The sequence below is a fragment of the Onychostruthus taczanowskii genome, unplaced genomic scaffold (genome assembly GCF_017590055.1).
Source record: "Onychostruthus taczanowskii isolate IOZ18803 unplaced genomic scaffold, ASM1759005v1 scaffold62, whole genome shotgun sequence".
Lineage (NCBI taxonomy): Eukaryota > Metazoa > Chordata > Aves > Passeriformes > Passeridae > Onychostruthus > Onychostruthus taczanowskii.
The window spans coordinates 4,608,171-4,629,878 of record NW_024503901.1 but is presented as its reverse complement, the minus strand read 5'-3'; the positions used below and the strand labels follow the sequence as shown (position 1 = coordinate 4,629,878).

The window sequence follows — 21,708 nt, the reverse complement described above, 5'->3', positions numbered from 1 at the left end:
CTTGTTCTTCAAAACATTAGTAAAAACTTTGACGACCACCCAAAAAAGTTGTCTTTATCACATGGTATGCATCCATTCAGTCTTGCGTTGTTTTGTGGGGCCTGAGGTCTTCCTTTAGTATATGCTAAATAAGGAGATTAAGTTGTTTAGGAACAGTGTCTCACTATTTAATTAGTTACTCTTTTTGAAACATGAATGGTTTTGTGCAGTAGTCTCACTTGCTTTGGCAGGCTTTACAACACCGCCACAAAGTTCATTGTAGATTCCTCTTTGTGAAACATTGTAAAAAAATCTGCCACTTACATTAAATAATGTTCTACTGAATGTGGATACATGGCTTTCTTCATTGTAAGTTCTTTGTTGATGTCCATAAGACCATCAACTTCTGCATTGAGGTTCTCTGTATTTAATTGTATGTTGAATTCTGAATTCAGATGCCAAATGAATAATGATCCCTTAAATTGCCCTCAATTTTCAGTGTATCTCTTACAGAAGTGTCTGTTACAATATATGAATTTAGGCTTTTGAAATCAAGTTTGAAACTGAAAAAATGAGTTTCAGTTTTCATGGTGTTCATATGTAAGTAGTAACAAGAATGTTCTAAAGTGTGTTTAAGAGAATACTCAAGGGTCTGATTTTTTTTTTTTTTTTTTTTTAGTATAGATCACTTCTACTGTATCACTGTATTAATTTGTAATTGGATAGACTGACTTTTCCCAGATAACAGTTACTCAGTGTTGCATTCAGAATTATTGATTCCATCTTTGGAGAGTTAGGGAAATATTCATTGTCTTTGTTTTTAATACAGAACAGTTAGGTAGTTGAGGCTGTTTCTTACTAAACAGTTTGTTCTCGTTAGCTCTGATGTTCTCTGTGCAGTATTGTTGTGATATATTCTAGGCAGTTGTTCTCTTGAAAAAGAAAGTGATACTTAGAAATGTTACCTATCTGGACTATGTTTTGAAAAATACACCTGCTTTTGTAGGAAATTATTTTGCCCTATATATGTATTGTTCATACCAGTTTCAGACATTAATTTCTGTAATTAAATTGCCTTTTTTTTTCTGACTAATCTATTTGCAGATGTGATGCAGATCCATCTGCCCTAGCTAAATATGTTCTGGCTTTGGTAAAGAAGGATAAAAGTGAAAAAGAACTGAAGGCATTGTGTGTTGATCAGCTGGATGTATTTCTTCAGAAAGGTATGGGCTGTGTCATAACAGTTAAGATTGAGTGAAAATTCTGTCTTGTTCCATTTATTCAAGCAATCTTTTACCATAGAATTGGGCTTTGATCTCTTTATTAGCTTTGTTACTTTGTAGATTGTAATTCAGTTTTGATAAAGTAATTTTAAAAAGCCCAGGTGTATATGTTAGCACACATATATTACGTATATGTTTTGTGAGTACTCACAGAGGCACAGAATCATAGAATAATCAATCATTGGGTTGAAAGGGACCATAAAGATCCTATAGTTCCAGCCCCCTGTCCTGGGCAGGGTCATCTCACACTGGACCAGGTTTATCAGGCCTTGTCTCACCTGGTCTTGAATGCTTCCAGGGCTAGGGCATCCACAGCTTCTCTGGGCAAGTATTGAACCTCTGTATATATAGATGCCAGAAATATTTTTCTGGATGCTTTATTAAGAGACATTGAATAATTCAAGAATTGAAAATTTTTGTGAAAAAGTTCATTTATCTATTTATCTATTATTTATTTATTTATTTATTTATTTATTTATTTATTTATTTATTTATTTTTAAAGCAAGTGTTAACCGTGGTTTTGTATAATGGATATTTGTATGTTCTTTACTTTTAGAAACTCAGATATTTGTGGAAAAACTGTTTGATGCTGTGAATACAAAAAGCTACCTACCTCCACCAGAACAGCCATCATCAGGAAGCCTGAAAGTAGAATTTTTTCAGCACCAAGAAAAGGAGACAAAAAAGGAAGAGGTGGGCATTGATTTTAATTTACACGTGCATCTTTTTTTCCTCATTCATGTAATTTGCTTATGTGTTCAATTTCATAGTGTTTATTAATAGTAGTTATTAGCAATTTATTATAATCAATATCATTAATAATTTATGTTTATTAATAATATTATTAATAATCACATGACAGTGTTACGATAAGTCACAAGAGTTATGCTTGGCATATTGAGCACTGCTGCACGATTTTTCTAACACAAGTGTGTGTTTCAAACATAATCCAAGGATGTTGTGCCGAGGCAAAGGTCAGTGAGATTATTTAGTAGTGCAGGAGCTGCAGTATGGCCTGCATTAGTTCTCTGGTCAAAAATGCTGTTGTAGTTGTGCTGCTCTTTAATGCTCCATAAATCCAGGCCACCATTCTAAATTGCAGTTCTCATTCCTTCAGCTGCTCAATCCAGATAACATCATTTTGTCACAAGTGTTTATGTTGTTCATTGAGCAGAAGAGTAAGTCTGTGCTTTTCAATAGCAGCCCAAGTTTGCCTGCGTGAAAGTGTTTTAAGTGTGAACTGAACTAGATAACCTGCTGATGAAAAAAAGGCTTTGGTGTTGGTTGTTGAATATCCATGCCTTCTCAAATCTTCCCAAAGCCTTAATATGGTTTTTTTGTCTACCTACAGTAAAAGCAGCTGTATTTTCTGTGTAGCACTATAAAGATTATTTTATTTTCTCTCAAACAGGGTTTTGAATATTCCTAGAAATAGAAACAAACGTGTTATGAAGATTCTCTTACTATGTTAGAGACTAAAATATTTAATTTTAATGTTACTGCTGATTGCTCGGTGTTCAGATGTTTTGGTTTTATTTGGTTATGTAGAAGTCTGCATTTTAGTGTACTCATAATTTGATCTAATACATATGCTTTGAATTCAGATAGTAAAAGAGGAAGAGCGAGAGAAAAAGTTCTCTAGAAGATTAAATCACAGCCCACCTCAGTCAAGTTCTCGCTACAGAGAAACCAGGTAAAAAATTTTGTTTAACCTCTTGTATTATATCAGTAATCAGATGAATTTGGATTTTTTACTGAATTAAATACTTTGTGTCTTGTCATCTAGTAAGCCTAAAAAGAAGTCTTCTATTGCTTTTACACATATGTAGTTAAGTGGTGAGTGTGTGTAAGTGTAACCTGTCTCTCACGTTGTGCAGAGCTATTATCCTTGGACTATTAAGAGTAATTCTGGTTCTAGATTTGTGATTTGTATTGCAATATTTATTCTGCTTGATATTGAGTTCGAATTTTGATTTAGAAGCGTTCCCTTCAATGAGTATTGGTGTTTCCAACTTGGGAAATATGCAGCATTGGGCTGAAACAGAAATTAATATATGTTTTAAAAATCTTAGGCGTGGTAAAAATAAAACTAATAAGCAAAATTAATTTTAAAATCCTTCTGAGAAGAAAGGAGTAGCCATAAGTTATATACAATTTGTAGCTCTTCTCTAGTTTTCCACTGACATTTCTTAAAGTTTTTAAGTAAAGATTTCAAATTTCAGCTTCATAATTCTTGTAATTAACCTCTAATATGTCATGTTTAGAAGCCGCGATGAAAGGAAAAAAGATGAACGTTCTAGGAAGAGGGATTATGACCGAAATCCTCCCAGAAGAGACTCCTATAGGGATCGATACAACAGACGGAGAGGGAGGAGTCGCAGCTACAGCAGGAGTCGAAGTAGGAGTTGGAGCAAAGAGAGGTTGCGGGACCGTGATCGAGACCGGAGCAGAAGCCGGAGCAGAACGCGAAGCAGAGGTACCAACAGTTGGTCTCTAAAATACGGTGAATGTTTTCTACAAAATTTAGAAACTAAACTTGAAAACTGTGTTCAAAATGTACTAGAATTTCCTCTATTGTTCTTGTTCCTTTATTCAAATTTAGCTTTGTTTTCTGTGGAAATCGGGCTTTTGTGATTGTGTTCTCAGCTCTTGTTTTCCTCTTTTACCCTCTGTTCTTCTTTAATATCTTTGTATTGACGTGGCTGTGCTGGCCACTTCTAAGCATTGTTGCGAGAGAGGCAGAAAAATACGAGTTATTTCCATTTCATTAAGTTTCAAGAAACTCAGAATCTGGTTTAGGGAGACACAGAAATCAATACTGATCTATAAAGGTGGAAGTGGCAAAGAAATTGGCTGTTTGGCACTAAATGATTGGTCAAGCAGAGCAGTACAGCTCAGTTCTTTTGGTCTTGTCCCCACTTTAGTGTCATAGGTGAAAGGCTGAAATCGTTACAGTAGATACTTGCATTTGTGCACATATCCGTAGGACTCAATGCTTCAGTACAGTAGTTTGTAGAATTAAACTTCTTTGAAAAGGGGATTGCTTTTTCAGCTGAAAAGAGTGCCTTTTCCCTCAATAGTTTTTAATGGTAAATTGGAAAAGAGCAGTGAAAGTAATTTTATGTCTTTGTCCTGTCTTAGACAATGTACAGGTGAAAAATAGTCTGGTGGAACTCTCCTGTGTATTATTTTTTTTTCTGTAAAACAGGCCTTGGTAACCCAGCCTTAAAACTAGAAATGCAGATTTCTGAAAATACGAGAGCGGTTATTTTCCAGACAACTTTTTAACAAGCAGATTAAATAACATGCAGCAGTTTAACTAAAAGATTACAGCATGATTAAATCTTAATTTCAGGATTATATACACAAACCGAAATGACAGTACCTTATGGACAATATTTCATAGTGAAAGGTTTGTTTCTTTTTCTTAGAACATGAAGAAAAGCCTGTTTTACCCACATGATGAGCCATCTTTAAGATATTACATAATGTTCCTTTAATGTGGAATTATTTAGGTCTGTTAACTTATGTCATAACATAACTAATCTGTCTTAATTGAGATACTTAATTTTTATTTGGCGGCAATACTAGAAATTGAAGAGAATAGTTTGTATGTATTCAGAATAAAAGGTCATTTTACTTGCTGTATCTGCCCAGGAGTGTTCCATACCTGTCAAGCATTATTATTTCACCTCTTAAGGCAAAGCTTTGCATGCAATAAATGCATGCATTTGAGTGCAACAGAAAAGGAAGATCAATAAAATGAAGACACAGCAATAACATTGTATTGAAACATTAAAGCTTTGTAACTTTTATAGTATTTTCAAGCCATGGTTACCCTTTTCTTGCCATTGCTTCCCTTTATTCAAAAAAATATTACATCTGAAGTTCTTACATGCATCACTAAAGAAGATGTACTCTGCCTGAAGTTAGATAGTGTATCTGCTGTACTGTGGGTATATCTGTTATTAAAATTGCCCAGGGCGTGGCTATATACTTCACAAATTATTATTTTTCTGGTTAAACCTTTGGAATGTAGAATCATGGAATAGTTGAGGTTAGTGGAGACCTCTGAAGGTGGTGTAGTCTAGCATCCTTTATCAAAACAAATAAACTGGAGCAGATTGCTACGGATCAGCTGGGTTATGAATAATTCCAAGGGTGGGAACTCCACAGACATTTTGGGCAACCTGTAAAACATTTCTATTATTGTGTATATGTATTGAGTTGATGTGAAGTAAAGATACTTAGAGAGTAGTGGCTGCTTCTGGTGAAAAGGTGGATAAGGAATTATCCAGTATAATTTTTATTTTTATTTTTTTGTTACAGAAAGGGATTTAGGAAAGCCAAAATATGACATGGATAGAACAGATCCTTTAGAGAATAATTATACTCCAGTTTCTTCTGTGACAAATATTTCATCTGGCCACTACCCTGTCCCTACACTGAGCAGTACTATTACTGTTATTGCTCCTGCTCATCATGGAAATAACACTACTGAAAGTTGGTCGGAGTTCCACGAAGAGCAGCTGGACCACAACTCGTATGGAAGACCTCCGCTGCCAAAGAAACGCTGTAGAGATTATGATGGTAAGTACATATTAATTTTTAATTGCTTCCTGCAGCTATGGTTCTGTCCTCTTTCTGAAAAGATTGAGGTAATTCACCCTTCCTTTTCTGATCTTCTCTAGTATAGTGGGTTTTTTCTATTGCACACTTCTTGATTGCAAATTTTACTATGTTACCACTTCTTAGTGACTTCAGACAGCTTGCTCATTTAGTGTTTGTCTATTTTTTTTACTTGCTGGGACTATTTTGTATAAATTAAAAATAGTATATTAAAAATTCATTTTAAAAATCCAGTTTTACCCAGCTTTTCTGTCTTAGGTCATGTTCCAACCAAATCCTGTATTTGGTGGTTTTGGCAATGGTTGGCACTTTACTGATCTCATCCTATTTCATTCTATCCTAACAGACAATTTTTAACTAGAAAGGTCTAGAGCTGAAACTTCCCAGGCTCATTTCTTTCTGTGTAGGTGTTTCTCAAAACTGGCTAGGTTTTCACTTATCTCTGTCAGAAGCTTTCATTTTAAATGTCTTGTGCCAAAATACACACAAGAGGCTGCTTCAGCTGGCAAGTGCCTTAACTAAACTCAGCCCGGTCAACCTGTGAGCTCAGGAGAGTTGAAATCTTCCTGTAAAATTGCTTCTGAGGGATTTTATTGTTGTTATTATTGCATACCACAATGAGGAGTTTAAGTTTTCGGCCAGTTTACATTCAGAACTCTGATTCAAATTTTTAAGTAAAAAAAATGAGAAACTGAGCTTTTAAAGTGTTGGCAGAGTTGTACTTGCAAAGAATAGCTTTGCCAGTGTACATCACAGCAATATGGAACAAGTGGAATTGTGAATGTGTCATTTTGTTTTGAAGTTTTCTCTCTTGAGTGGCTACATGTTTCCATCATACTGCTCTTCCTATATGCACTTTCAAATTTTCAACTTTACCCTCTGCTGAGCTTCTGTTTTTGTTTAACATTTCAATTTAAAGCACTCTGTAACTCTTCCTGAAGATGAGGTAGTACATGCTGCTTCCCCACATCATGTTTGGAGGAAGTGGGCACTCTTCTTTCTTCCTATTTTACCAGAAGGTGTTTCAGCCTTTTCCGTGTATTGCACTGACTGGTGTTTTGGTGTTGTTTCTGTGGACACTGTTGCTAAACAGATAATAATAGAACTGGGCTAGAAAGGCCCTGTTAAAGTCATCTAGACTAGCATCCCTACAGTTAGCATGGTCATCTTCAATGAGACCTTGTTGCTCAGAGCCCAGTCCAATATGATCTTGGAATGTTTCCAGGGATGGGGCATCCACAGCTTTTCTGAGCAACCTCTTCCACTGTTTAACTACCCTCATTATAATAATAATAATTTCTTTTTCTGATATTTGCTTTGAATCTACAATGTTTTAGTTTAATACTGTGACCCCTGGTCGTATCACCTCAGGTTCCACCAAAAAGTTCAAAGCATAAAGGCTGGAGTGAGTACTTAAATTGACTGCTCTGAGCCTTCTTTTCTCCAGTCTGATCAGCCCTTCCTTGTAAGAGAGGTGCTTCAGGCATTTGGTAGTTTTTGTGACCCTCCTCTGACCTCCTTCTATGTTTCACTTGTGTGTAAAAGAAAATAAGTGAATGTGTATTAATTTTTATTTATATATATTTAATATTTACAAATGCATATGTTATATGTAAATAACAAATTATGCTCTTATGTAACCACATGAAACTATGGCAAATGTTTATAATGTTTCCTGAAATAATTGCAGAAGAGGAAAAAAATGAGTGAATTTGCTCATGTTGGAATTTCATAATATTAACTTCTAACTTATAATTGGGATTTCTCAATCTTAACATCTGCACTTTTTTGCTTAGAAACAAATTGATTTTGTTAATGTGATGACTCTAGAGTTCATTCTTTGCTTTCACCATTTATAATACAGTGCAGAATTAGTTCTTTGAGAATAATTAAACACTTTCGTCCTAACAAGTTTCTGCAATGTCTCTGTGTGCTGACTCTTAAGAACAAATTTAAACAGCCAATTTCATTTTCTAATCTAAACTTCTGCTGGTATATGGAGCTCTTAATTTACAAACTGCCACATTACACATTGAATGTCTTGTATCTACCCTGAATTGAGCTACAGATGAATACTAACATCAGGTTTTTTTGATGTTTCAGAGAAGGGTTTCTGTATGAGAGGAGACATGTGCCCTTTTGATCATGGAAGTGATCCAGTAGTGGTAGAAGATGTGAATCTTCCTGGCATTCTGCCTTTTCCAGCACAACCCCCTGTTGTCGAAGGACCACCTCCTCCTGGACTTCCTCCCCCTCCACCCATTCTCAGTCCTCCTCCTGTTAACCTTAGACCTCCAGTACCACCACCAGGCCCCTTACCACCTAGCCTTCCACCTGTAACAGGTAATTAAAAAATAGTAAACCCCATTTTTTTTAATAGAAAAGCCTGGATCTTACTTGAACTGTACACAGTGCAAAATGCCATTTTGAAGAATCCCAGCTGTATTATGTAAAGTTGAACTGTGCTCTACTATGGCATAGCTTATGTCAAAATTATTCTGTCTGATGATAGTTGTTGCAGAGTTGGTTGTAAAATGCTGCACACTAAATGTGACTATTTAATATCAAATAATATTTTCATTGTATTTAAGCAAAAGCATGACATGGCAAAATTCAGTTCCTTGAGTGTTATAGGAGAAGTTGTCCAAAATTGAGTACTGTCAAAAAAAGGAAAATCCTGCTGATCCTTCCTGTTTCATTCATAGTAATAGAGGTAAAGAGAATTCATGGCCACATCAAATTTATACCTGAAAATATAATTTGAGATTAATTTTAAAACTAAACTTGTAATTTGCTAAGAAAAAGTCTTAGCTTTGTTTACTGTTTCACTGGAAAGTACTTCAGCTGAAGCACTAAAAATTGCATGAAAGCATGTACCTGACTGTCATTTATAAAGTAGTTAAAGTTTAGGCTCAGTTGCTTTGTGTGGTTTAAACGTTGTTATGTTAGTTTTATGTGATTATTCCTTTCTCTCTTTTTTTTTCTAACTAAGGTGTCCCACTTAGTAAAATTATTCAGGAGTAATTGGTATTTGATATTGCTTAGAAGTTTCTTAAACTGTTTTAATTTCCTGTTGATAATATATTTAAGAAAGGTGTGAATGAATGTATTTATTTCAGTTAATATAGAATGTGACTTCCTCTGGTTTGGTCAGTTCTGCTGTACCTGCTATTTTCAGATCTGGTTGACAAGTTCAGATGTATCACTTTATAACTTTTTCTAAACCTACTCCCGTCAATGATTAAACTAAAGATCAGGCTTGACTGCTTAGCTTTGAAAGAGTCACATTACCTGTTTTAAAAAAAGTCAAACCAACCAAACAAAAAAACTCCCTCAATTTTAAAAGTGTTCCATTAGAGTTGAAGGTTTCTTCTGAGTGTTTGGAAAAATAATTTCAGTCAAATTAGTTATTGTGATCATAGCATATTTTTGTAATATTAAAAAATACTTTTTTACTTCAAAAATAGAATTTGTTTCTTTGATCAGCTTTTATTGAGCTTTAAAATGCTTCATTTGGTAAAGATGAATACTGGTCTAGCAATTAAATTTTGCTTGTAGAAAGAAGGTAGTTGGAGAAATGTTAAATGATTCAAATGCTTTTCTGTCTAATCCAAGTTCTGAGTAATCTGCTGTTGGGGGTGGTTTCATGTGGATTTTTGGTACAGCATCAAGTCTGCAGATGTGCCCCTCAGCCCCTTTTTTTAAAATAACCTTAAAAGCAATTCAGATCAGTTTCCTCATGAAGGGAATGTAATGAAAGTGTAGTGGATAATAAATCAATACAGCATTTTCCTTTGTTTTTGACAGGACCACCCCCTCCCCTTCCACCATTGCAGCCTGCTGGCATGGATGCCCCCCCAAACTCAGCAACCAGCTCAGTTCCTACTGTTGTTACCACGGGTATTCATCACCAGCCGCCTCCTGCTCCACCCTCTCTTTTTACAGCAGGTGTAGTACTGAGGCTTTGCCCACAAGGTTTGCTAAATAGAATAACATTGATTCATATTATACTGTACTGTATAGAGATTATAATGTCATAGTTTGGGAGAATAAGTTTGTGTCGTATAGATTGTGACAGTAAATTAACATTCTTCTTTCCAGACTTAGTTCAAGACTGAAGTAAAATTTGTATGTAAAGTGTGAATTTTGACTGGAGAGTAATACTTTCATTGTGTTTAAGCAGGAAACTTGGCATTACGGTTTTTTATGATAGTGGTTATACAGCTCTTTTATTGTAACTCTATCTTGTAATTAAATTAAATATTGTATCTGAAACCTTAAGGGTTTTAACTGCAATTTATTTTAATGAGACAATTTCTTTGTTACCAGAAACGTATGACACAGATGGCTATAATCCAGAAGCTCCAAGTATAACAAATACTTCAAGACCTATGTATAGACATAGAGTACATGCACAAAGACCAAATTTGATAGGACTCACATCAGGTGATATGGATCTTCCACCCAGAGGTATGCTCTCAAAGCTATACTTAGTTAGTTTAGCTGATTTTCTGAAATTAATGCAGTTTGAGGAACTTCCCAGAGAATACTGGAAAATACAGCATTTTCCTAAAATCTTCTGGAATTAAGAGATGTTTAGTTGATTAGGGAACTGTGGCTATAATTGCTTTGTGTATGCATTTTTACAGGTAGAATGAAATCTCTTGCTAGAATATTGAACAGTTTACCCTTAGCTGTAGTCACTTTGTATAACTTCTGTACAGAAAAATGTTAATGTTTCTATAGTCGAATCTCAGGATGATTTTTGCTTCTAGAGAGGAGGGAGTCATTTTTATCTGGTATCAGTTTTATGCATGAATAATCTTAACCTCACAGTTCCTGTGGTCCTGAGAAGAAGCAGCAGCACACAAAATAAGCATGGAAAAGGGATAAAACCATTTTTAATGTGGTTTTTATTTGCATTTGTATGTATTTCTATTTAATCTTACTATGTTTCTGTTGGTGTATTTTCAGTGAGGAGTCCCCCAGTGTGATTCCTGTTCTTCAGCAAAAGTGACTCCTTTCCCAGTCCATCCATAAATCTTGCTCCTAGGTGTTACTGCCCTGGAGTACTGTGCATTTCCTATCATGACCATTTTTGTGTGTGTCATCTAATAGTAGAATGGAGGTGTTAGCTGGAGTTGTATGAGCCTCAGAATATTGCATGGGACATTGTGAATCATTGTGAATCAGAGCGCAGTCATCTTGAGGCAGATGCCTTCTGTCACACCTCTTTTGTTATCTGTATGTGTGATGTCACTGTGACAAAATGAGTGCTATTAGCTATTTTGATCTGTCACATCTGTTAATAGTTAAGAAGTCTGTGACCAAGGTTTGATTCAGTCAGAACAAGAATCATAGTAATTTCAAAATAAACAATTGTGCTTTTCAGTGCAAATTCAGTGTGAGCAGAATACTTTTTTACAATCAAATGCACAAAAAACAAATTTTAAAAAAAGTAAAATCTTCTCATCTATTTACAGAAAAACCTCCTAATAAAAGTAGTATGAGAATAGTGGTAGATGCTGAATCCAGGAAAAGAACAATTGGTGCAGGGGATGGTGGAGTTCCTACAAAGAAGACTTGGTTTGACAAGTGAGTGACTGTTAACACAGTGTTGGCTTAAGAGCTGGAATTTCAATAACTACTTTACTGTAATCTGAAACATACATTTATTTCTATAAATTGCAAGCAAGTGAAACTGTGAGTACACTGGTGGTACTAAAGTAAATCATACTATAGTGTGAGCTGTATTTTTTTGATTGTCTTCTATCAAAGGTAGTATACAGATAGATGAAGTTGCTTTGAGTGATACTAAGATCTGTTCCTTGAAAATTAGCATGATATAAGAAACAGGGAAGCTGCAGTGTGATGGTTGTTAGAGATGACTGATTTTAGTTGTGAAATGTGAATTTTATCACTACTATTTTGATTTGAGTTGCCAGGTATGTTACTGAGAAAAAAACAGAGGGTGCAAGGTTGGAAGGGATTTTAAGAGATTGCTGGGAGTGAGGAAAGCCTTGAAGTAATAGTTATTTGAAACAGTAGTGGGGAAGTTTCATGGAATAGCTAGGAAATAGTTTTTGGAGAGAAGCAATGTAAAAGTCAGGAATTACACTGAAATGAGCAAATAAATATGAATTATCTCACAGATTTATGTGCTGGGGTATACTGAGAATATCAGTGGGGAAGATAGCAGTTGTATGGGTGTATGTCCTGTACGCTTCTTCACTCTTCTAAAATTGCATTATTTTTTAAGTCTGCAGATCTTTATGTCTCATACATACATGCTTCTGTGTAAGCATCTACAATTTAACATTCTGTTTGCTAGTTTGCTATGGATTTCTGGCTTGATTTTTTATTTGTTGCAGGCAAAATTTTAACAGAACAAATAGTCCAGGTTTCCAGAAGAAAGTGCAGTTTGGAAATGAAAATACAAAACTTGAATTGAGAAAAGTTCCTCCAGAACTTAACAACATCAGCAAACTTAATGAGCATTTCAGTAAGTTTGGAAACTTAGTCAACTTGCAGGTAAGAGTCAACAAAGAGAAAGCAGTATGCTTTGATGTAAAGGTAGTGGTATTTGCTAAAAGAAGAAAGCCTTTTTTTCTTTTTACTGAAACTCTTTATTATTTTTTTTTCCCCTGAAACTCTATTACTTTCCTAACTTGTTTCTTAAATAAGATTTCATTGTTTTTAATGATATTGCCATTGAAGAAGCAGAACTTAAAATGTTCTAGTCATCTTTTAGATTTTGAACAAATGTGTTCCTCAGAGATAAGACTTTTAAGAGACGTTTAAAACACTGAAAATCGATTGCACATGGGTTTTTCTCAGCCATTTTATCAAGTATGCATCTGCTGTCATAAACGCTCTGTATATTCAGAGATAAATTGTAAATACAGAAAACCTGCATTTCTCATCCAGAAAGCAGTCCCTGTGACATAATTGCCTTCCATGGTAATGATGGTTTGTCCCTTAAAATTACTTTGTGATTTATTGGAGTCACCCAATAAGCAAGTGAAGAGAGAGGAAAGCAAAGAAAGAACTACGGCCTGACTGAGGCTGATGTTACATATTGCAGGCTGCATGTGTAATGTCACTGTTTCATGCCCAGTGTCCAAGCTACTCAGTGTGACCTTTCACCATTCTTCATTGTCAGCAAGTTTCAGATGCTACCATGCATTTTTCCAAACCCTTTCTTGTTTGCACTGAGGGCTGGAATGAAGAAGTGCAACAATATTTTTGTACATACTGATACAGTACAGAATAAACACTGTGCATGTCTGAACAGTGGAGGGATTTTAAATCTCTCCAAATTGTTGTTAAGTATTTCTTAATATTTTCTGTAGTTTACCTGAGAATATGGGTGCATTAGCAGGTGGTATTATTCATTAAGGCAAGTAAAACACAGATGTTTATGGAGAGACAGATATGTATATGGAGGTTGCAAGCTATGCTCTTCTTGCAGAGGGTATAGTCTTGGCTTTTGAAGCTAAAATAATGTGTTAATGCTCAAAGGAGGGAAATCAAAATGAGCTTTCTGTCTAGCTCTAATTTTAGGTAGGGCATTTACTATCTGACCCGTGCATTTTTCATAGTAATTTTCTTTACTTTGCTGATGCTTTCTTTTGTCTTTCAAACAACTGCTCATATTTGCAGACAGAAATACTGGTTGACTGGGGGTTTTGCTTTCCTTTCTTTGAGGTTTTTTAAACTATTCTTAAAGTTTATTAGCATAAGCTAAAGGTTGATTTTGACACCAGGCCTTTCAAATGGGCTCATGAATGGGAAGTATTTATCTAATGACACTTATTGGGTGTAAATTGTAAGCTTCTAAGCCTGAAAGCTAGTGATTTAATGAGAATTTAGACACAAATGAGAATCCTCTGTGTGATAAGTGTTGTTCTTCTGTTTTAAATCTTAGGTTGCATATCAGGGTGATCCAGAAGGTGCCCTTATTCAGTTTGCCACACATGAGGAAGCGAAGAAAGCTATATCAAGTACAGAAGCAGTATTAAATAATCGTTTTATTAAAGTTTATTGGCATCGAGAGGGCAGCGCACCGCAAATCCAGGCTACCACACAGAAGGTAGAGGATCTACGTCTGTTTTAGCATATTATGTAGAAAAGAATCTTGAAAACATTTTTAAGAGACTCTTTATATCAAGTAAACTAAATTCCTTTGAAATAATGACTACTTCATGTAATTAATTTCCAAAAGTCACTCTTCAGTTGTAAGTTCTTTGACCTGATATACGAAGTTGATTAGCAAGATGAGACCAAAGGCATTTAAGGAAAGCCCTTCCATGACTTTTGCTGTATTCCACTCCGTTATCCTGTCAAGCAAGATTTGATGAAACTCTGCTGAATAACATCTATCTTGTTTTAATTAATATAGGCTTTTTTATTTCTTCGAGTGAGCATAAGAAAGGCAGCAGAGTTTTATTTCTTTTCCTGAAAGATCATCTCTGTTTTTTTCCCATGAGCTTCTGGTTTTCCTCCTTCCGTTTCCCTTTCCCTTCGTGCTGAGCATGCGTATTATTGTACAAAGTAACAGAAGAATTTGGTTTACACATAGGTGCGTCAGTGTATACACATGTAGATCTAAGGGTTTGCAAACAACAGTGGAAGAGAAGAACTGCATTACAGAGACTAATTTTCTAGGATGGGATCAGAGACGTTTTTAAGTAGGAAGATGGTTGCTGATCTCTATGATATCCAGAGATAGAATGTCTGGGAATGGATTGGAGGTGTATCACAAGAGATCCAGAGTGGGCATGAAGCATTTATTTGCTGAGAGAGTGGTCAGACAATGAAACCAGTTTTCTAGAAAGGTGGCCAATGGCTCCAATCCTGTCACTCTCGAAGAGGTATTTGAGCAGTATCCTTAACAATGTGCTTTAACTTTTGGTCAACCCTGAAGTGACGAGACAGTTGGACTAGATGGTTGCTGCAGGTCCCTTACAACTGAAATACTCTGATCTACATTTTTTTATTGAATTGCAGAGGCATATTTGGAAGTTGTCGTGTTCGTAGCAGCTTTGGGAACATAAAAAAGAATAAAACAGCAATTACTGTTTTGAAGGGTAAATTTGTAACCTGTGTCAAGTCAAATCAGACTTGTCAGCAGTACAGTAGTGGCTGTACTTAAGCAGAAGAGGAACCTTGGCTTCATTGGGGTTCTGTGGATTATTGAATTGAGGCTTCTCAGTGAGCGGGTGGTGTAGCAAGTCCTTCAAAATATCTGTGTATCCTGCTCTGTTGGATTTGCTGTCAGTGTGGAACAGCACATTCTGCACTTCAAAAATATGAGACAGGCTCTGTAGAAGAAATGGTCACTTAATTATATATGCTGATTGAATATGTGAATTACTTTAGTTAGAGGATTCTTTCAATTGCTGCTCTGAGTTGAGAATTCCTACTTTCTCTTGATGGTGTTTGTCATCATCATTTACAATCAGTGACCTGATTATCCGTGGCAATCCTGATGTACAACATTTTAACAGTTTTCTTTCTCCTTTGTAAGAAATGCCCTGATTTTTGTCTTCAAAAATTCGGTTTTAATGACATCTATCTCACGATCTTCCCTGTTATTATCCTTTAGATTTTATCAATATCCTTAATGCTTTGTCTAAAGTAGTGCTGGTCAAAATGTGTATTTATTTTCTAAGCTTGATTTTCATCTCAGCCAGAAGAGGGCAGTGGAGTACATCATTTGCATTACTACGGACATTCCCTCTTACTCAAAGCATGGCTTGCTCTCTTCTATCAGTTTATTTGCTGATTATGCTATTCAGAGTATTATTGGAGTATTAACTCTGTATTTCCAAACAAACATTCGATCTATATAGTTCTTATTTTTAGTAGTCCCATAATTTTTAGTGGTGTTAACAGCTTCCAATCTCACCACTTTTAGCAAGTTAACTTTGTTGTTTTGAGAATGAATTCCCCTTAGTCCTGGGGACAGTATTGGATGTTCCTGCCTCACCAAGAACAGCCATTCAGCACATGTAAGGAGACTGCATTTTGAAGTCTGTTATCAGCCACAGAAGGCACACAGTAACAAGAAAAACTTTTAACAGGAAATTAAAATTTTAAGTACAATGCTTCTGTGTTCTTCTGTACCAAGATACAACATTTAACAAATTGTTAAGTAAGTAAACAGGTATTCATAAGTCTTTCAGGAGCATGAATATTTACTTCTCTTTTCATTGAAATTAATATTTGGTATCACATCTGTGAATAGTGTGGAAATTTAATACTTCTTCTTATACTATAAATACTTGTATTTTTGTTTTCCGTTGTGTTAATTAAGTACGTGTTAATTAATTTCACCTGTATTTGTAATGGCATCCAACCAGATTTTGTCTATCAGGCCCCAAGACAGGCTTTTGAATTTTCTTCACTGTAAAGTCAGTTGACTTTTAAATTGTGCCTTCAGTAGCATCTGATCAGCACAATTGCTTAACCATTGCTATTTTATCAGCAGGATTGCTTTGGAAATTCTTTGCTGTAGAATTTCCAAGAGCGGTAGAAGTACTTAGGTAAAGATGATGGGAGTCAACTATAATAAATCATGAAATAAAAGGCTTCTGCCAAGAAGCAGAAAATAATATCCTCTCCACATCTGAGGCAGATAAAACAGGAAGTTCTGGGCTTAAAAAGGCAGTACAAAGAGATTTAGGTTAAATATTAAAAAAACATTTTCTAATGCCAAAGCATACTGAAGCACTTTTGCCTAGAGAGGTGACAGGACTGGTTTCATCTGAGATTTGTAAGAACGAGATAGATAGAAGCTGTCAGTAATGGCATAACTGACTTTGCCCTACAGTGGAGAGAAATAGATTAGGTGACCTTCTGAGAGCTATAAATATGACAACAAGCTTGCTTGGAAGCATATTTTTTGGTCTTAACTGTTGAATGTTTTTGTCAAAGAAAAAAAAGGAAAGGTGTTACCTGTCAGGGTATATCCATTGTAGATTCAAAGATGATCTGCTCTCTTTTCTTTTTCTTCAGTCCCACGACTGCATGTTTCTATATCCTTTTTTTTTCTATTTTGTCCAAGTTAAACACATAGGAGATTAAAAGTGTGACGTATCACTGTCAAAGGTGAGAGTCTTTGTAATACAAGTTTGTATTCTCTCTTTTCATAACTAAACAGCTGATGGTGAAAGAGTTGTGAGAGGAATCAGAAGACCTTTTTATTACGTTTTATTTTGTTCTAACAGGTAGAATTTAAGTTAGGCTGAGTAAATGTAATTAATAGAAATAAATCAGTTGTTTGGTCACTTCTGTAAGCTGTAAATACAAAATGAATGTTATTGCCACTCACACTACACAAATTTTCAGTATAACATAATAAATTTAATGAAGTGCTTGTTTATCCCATCAGGTGAATGATAGAAGGGAAGAAGTGTAAATGTAAATTCCATTATAATTTCATTGTGTACTAACTGAATGACACCTGTGGCAGCCTTCTGTTGTTAATCTTGTGCTGTGCCTTTTGGGGGCTGGGGTGGTGTTGCAGGTGATCCAGCCCTTAGTGCAGCAGCCCACTTTGCCTGTAGTGAAGCAGTCAGTGAAGGAGCGGCTCGGCCCAGTGCCTGCGAGTAATATTGAACCTGCAGAAGCACAGGGTGCCAACACAGAAGTCACTCAGGTTTGTATTGTAGTGAGAAATTCATTTGCCTGGTCTGTCTGAAATAGGTTCCGTAGTGTACGAATGTACCGGTTACTTCTATGGTGCAAGTACACAGTTACTGTTTCAAAGTGCTTCTGCTTACATTGTTAGTGTTGTTTTCCTATTACAGTTTTCCTCAGGGCTTTTTTACCTGAGCCTGGTACTTAATTTTTTAGTATTGTAGCTTTTTACATAGTTTAAAAAGGAAAGCTGAAAGGCTTTCAGACTGTTTGAGGACTGTTGTGTTATATTGCTGGTGTCAGATTGCAAAATAAAGTGAGTCTCTATCCAAAGAACTAAAAGCTAATTTTTTTCTAACATATATGTATTTTATCTGTTAAACACCTAAAGCCATTAGAGAATGAAGTTCTGTATCTAGAAGAATTTTTACAATTTGCTCATCTCCCCTAATAAAAGGAAGAGTGTACCACAGTGAATAATGTGAATAATGACAGAATTGGGTGTGTTACGCCCATTAGAAATAGTCTTTAATGTTTTATTATATTTGCAACATTTTCTTATTAGCATTATGCCACTGCTTTGGCTTTACCTCTGGAAAGGAAGACCAACATAAATCAGAACACGTTTGTAATTCAAATTCCAACAACTTTCTGCATTTGATGCAGATGTGATCTGCAAATAGGAGATTATAGAACACAAGAGCTGTAGTGTATTTAAAAGGGCCTGTGCAGATAATCCTTTGCCAGACAGCATGTCTTGAACTTCTTGCAAAAAGTATGTAGGATAATCTTTGATTCCAAATTTGGCTTTGTATTTGTCCTACCCAATTATAGACGTATATTAACTGAAAAATCAAATACCTAAAATTAATTGTATCAATTGTTTGAATATTTTTCTTTTATTGTTGCTTAAAAGTCTATGATTTTATTAATTATTTTTTCTAAATTGCTAGTGCTTGTAGTGTACATTTGAAGTATAATTATGCTTTGTTTTCTTAGAATGTGACTAAATTATCTGTGAAGGATAGACTGGGTTTTGTGTCGAAGCCAGTTACTCCAACAACTGAAAAGGTAAGAAAATGTCTCATATTCTCTCCTCTCATATATGTTTTCAGTAGAATTAATTTTTTTATCAAACCCCTTGTGTCAATATTGTTTCATAACTATAAATAAAACAATTTGTGAAGGATTAGTTTTAGGAAGTATAATAAGTCAAAACTCAGCAGATGGCTAAATGATTGTAAGAAGGACAAAAGCTGCTATTTTGTGGGTTTTGTTTAATCTATCAGGTTCCTTTTATTCAGTCATAAAAAGAACTGGATATGTTCCATAATCCTGACATGTTTAGAAGTATACAAAAATAAGTTTTAAAAATAAATAAATTTTGACATTACATATGACAGTATAGAAAGCAGTTCTATAAAATGTTTCTGGGCTTCTGTGCCCCTTAAAAGATGATGCTGTAAACATTTACCGTTTTATTTGGTTTTACAATTTGCAGTACTTGTGAAAAGATAAAGGTGGAAATTAATCAGTATAGAAAGGACAAAGGTATGGGGGGAAAGGTGCATCTGAATTGTGGTTATGAGCTATGTATTTTGGCCAGTGTTTCCAATTTTCAGAATACAAGTGGTTGATGTGTTCACTATAGTAGCAAAGTTTGTAATGCATGTTTCCAGATCTATTTAGCACTTCAGGGGATAGGCTTCCCAAAGGTTTTAACATTTGAGAAAACTTGTGGTAGAAAGACAGGATTTTGCCTCCTAACAGGCATCCTCTGTCTAGGTGTATATCTTTTCTATTGGGAGTTAGCTTGACCTGAAATAAATGAAGCATCCACTGTATTTCCCCACACACATCCCCTCCCACCCCTTTTCATTATGGTGGTTGATGGATTAAGTGGCATCCAACAGGTAAAATTCACTCCAGAGGTGCTTGACATAGAAAGGCAACAATACTTGATCATGTTAGTTGTCTTATTAGAGAATGCATCTTTGATTCATTTCAAGCTGAGCAGTCCACCTAAATGCATTGATCAAGGCTTCTTGCCTATATTTTGCTGTTAGTTTGGTTAGTTCCATTCTTGGTACTCTAAATTAGTTGAAGATAAATACCTTGCTGTGTATTCCTGATCTACATTTTACATACATAATACGTGCTTGAGGAAGTCTGCTTCATCTTGCAGCTTGAATGGAAATACTTTCTTTTCCTGATTGTGTAAGAGCTGAGTTATCCTGAAACACTTTTCTGCAAAGATTAAATTTTATGCTAGAATGATTTTCTGCTCTGTTGTGTGTACAGATGTGATTTTGCTGAGCGGCTGGGCTGTTCACTGGATGTGTTGTGAAACAGCAGTTTCCTTTGACTTTTTAGTAGGATTCTAAAATCTGATTTGACTTACTTTTACCTACTGCTGCCTCTTTACAAGGAGATACCTTGCTTAGTTTGCAGTTATTGTATTCTGTAACCATTAGAAATAAAATTACTGACATCCGTCAAAAAACTGAGGTGTCATGTCCTAGATGGATTTTTTGCATCTGATGGAGTTCACGGTTTGACAAGAACTTTGCAGTGAGAAAGAAGGTAGCTGTTCTTCCCAAAAAGCAGGAGGAAAAGGTGCTAAAACAGTCATTGTGAGACCTTGTAGGATCTCTATAGGGACTTAAAGTTTGTGGACTTGTGAAGAGATTCATGCTATTCACACTATTGCTTCTCTTGAATAGTATTAATAGTATTAAGCAATTTAGAAGACCTTAGTGTTGCTTTTGACTTTTCTGTGTTGGTGCTGTGGCTTCTCTCTTTACATCTCCTACATAAAAGAGATGAGGAGATGTGGTTCACTCTGCCCTGAAGACAGTTCAGGTTGAAAGGAATGTGTCAATATTTTTGTCTTTGCTTGATCCTCTGTTTGTTTGTCTTGTAGCCTGTCTAAAGCTAAAGCTACTTTGTAATAGAAACTGTATGATTCAGATATGCATACTTAAATGTTTTTTAATAGATTTAGAAAAAAAATCCTTCATCTTTGTAATGACCTTCTTAGAGCGTTTTGTACCAACTTTCTATAACATGTGTTGATTTCTTTTTGCTGTTGTTTCCTATGCACTCTGTACTCTTGAAAACACTATACAGTGGGAAGAAATAGCATAAATATCACACTGAAGTGCAAAGGGTTTATATGAACCTTTCCTGTTGTAAATTCTTCTAAGTTCTTGGTCTTTTCTGCCTTTCTGTTTCTTGTCTGTCTCTTTTTTTTTTTCCCTTCCTGTTGGTGGGCATTTTGCTATTTTATGGAATGCATGGTGACCACTAGAATCTGCATGCAACTTTTAATTTTCCACATAGGAAGTATTTTTAAACTCCTGGAAATCATACCAATTACATACATTTTTCTGTTTGCTAACAAGGTGGACAAGATCGTACCTGTATTATCTCTAGGACTTAGCTGTGGAGTTTTCAATATTAGCATGCCAAGAAAACTCTTTAAGGAACAGGCTAAGAAAACAGAATAGTTCAAAACTTCAGGTATTTTGGAGAAGTGCATAATATGTTTTAGGGAGATGGTGAAGCAGTCCTCGGTGTTCTCAGTAAGTCATGGAGAAATTTCATACTTCATTACAAATGTAGGAAAGAGAACAGAGAGATATAGGAGTCTCTTACTGTGCTGTATAATGTTGAAGACTTCCTTGTACTTGAGCTACTTCTTGCTGATTGTGCAAGCTCTACTTTGCACCAACTGTACATGAAAAGAAACAGTTGTCTCTACGTTGGATCTTAGTCTCTAAAATTATGTTGAACTTTTGCTTGGAAAATTCATGAAATACTGTATTTTGGACTTCAAAACACAAAAACAACAGTTACTCTTGTAAAAATCTCAATCTTCTGTTTCCTTAGTTATGCTCAAATACGTAAATATTTATGTATTTGAAACTTGGAAGTGCATACCGAATCTCAGTGGAGAGGATTTGTAAGCTGGTGTTGATAGTTTACATATCTAATGTAGTGCTGCCTCTTCAGAAATTGTTTAACTTCAACAACTCCAAATATAATTGCTACACCAAATTTTTATATTCCATATCATCAAAGGAGACAAAAGAAAAGACGCTTATATATTTTTGAGCACTCATGCGGGTTTTTTAAAAGATTGAAATTCACTGGCAAAAAAATAAAATGATT

The 21,708-nt window shown here is 35.3% G+C and overlaps 1 protein-coding gene across 5 annotated transcripts in view; it reads left to right on the top strand.

The window, feature by feature from the left end:
- RBM26 (RNA binding motif protein 26) overlaps window positions 1-21,708 on the top strand; it is a 47,979-nt gene that overhangs the window by 9,954 nt on the left and 16,317 nt on the right. For 2 of the 5 annotated variants that reach the window (XM_041419919.1, XM_041419924.1), the window contains exons 2-14: window positions 1,084-1,202; window positions 1,820-1,956; window positions 2,868-2,956; window positions 3,528-3,766; window positions 5,593-5,853; window positions 7,996-8,235; window positions 9,700-9,867; window positions 10,222-10,362; window positions 11,376-11,487; window positions 12,264-12,423; window positions 13,820-13,984; window positions 17,423-17,554; window positions 18,535-18,606. In XM_041419919.1, coding sequence (XP_041275853.1) covers window positions 1,084-1,202; window positions 1,820-1,956; window positions 2,868-2,956; window positions 3,528-3,766; window positions 5,593-5,853; window positions 7,996-8,235; window positions 9,700-9,867; window positions 10,222-10,362; window positions 11,376-11,487; window positions 12,264-12,423; window positions 13,820-13,984; window positions 17,423-17,554; window positions 18,535-18,606 — 2,035 coding nt within the window. The remainder of the gene's footprint in view (window positions 1-1,083; window positions 1,203-1,819; window positions 1,957-2,867; window positions 2,957-3,527; window positions 3,767-5,592; window positions 5,854-7,995; window positions 8,236-9,699; window positions 9,868-10,221; window positions 10,363-11,375; window positions 11,488-12,263; window positions 12,424-13,819; window positions 13,985-17,422; window positions 17,555-18,534; window positions 18,607-21,708) is intronic. The other 3 variants (XM_041419922.1, XM_041419923.1, XM_041419920.1) reach the window with 3 other exon arrangements.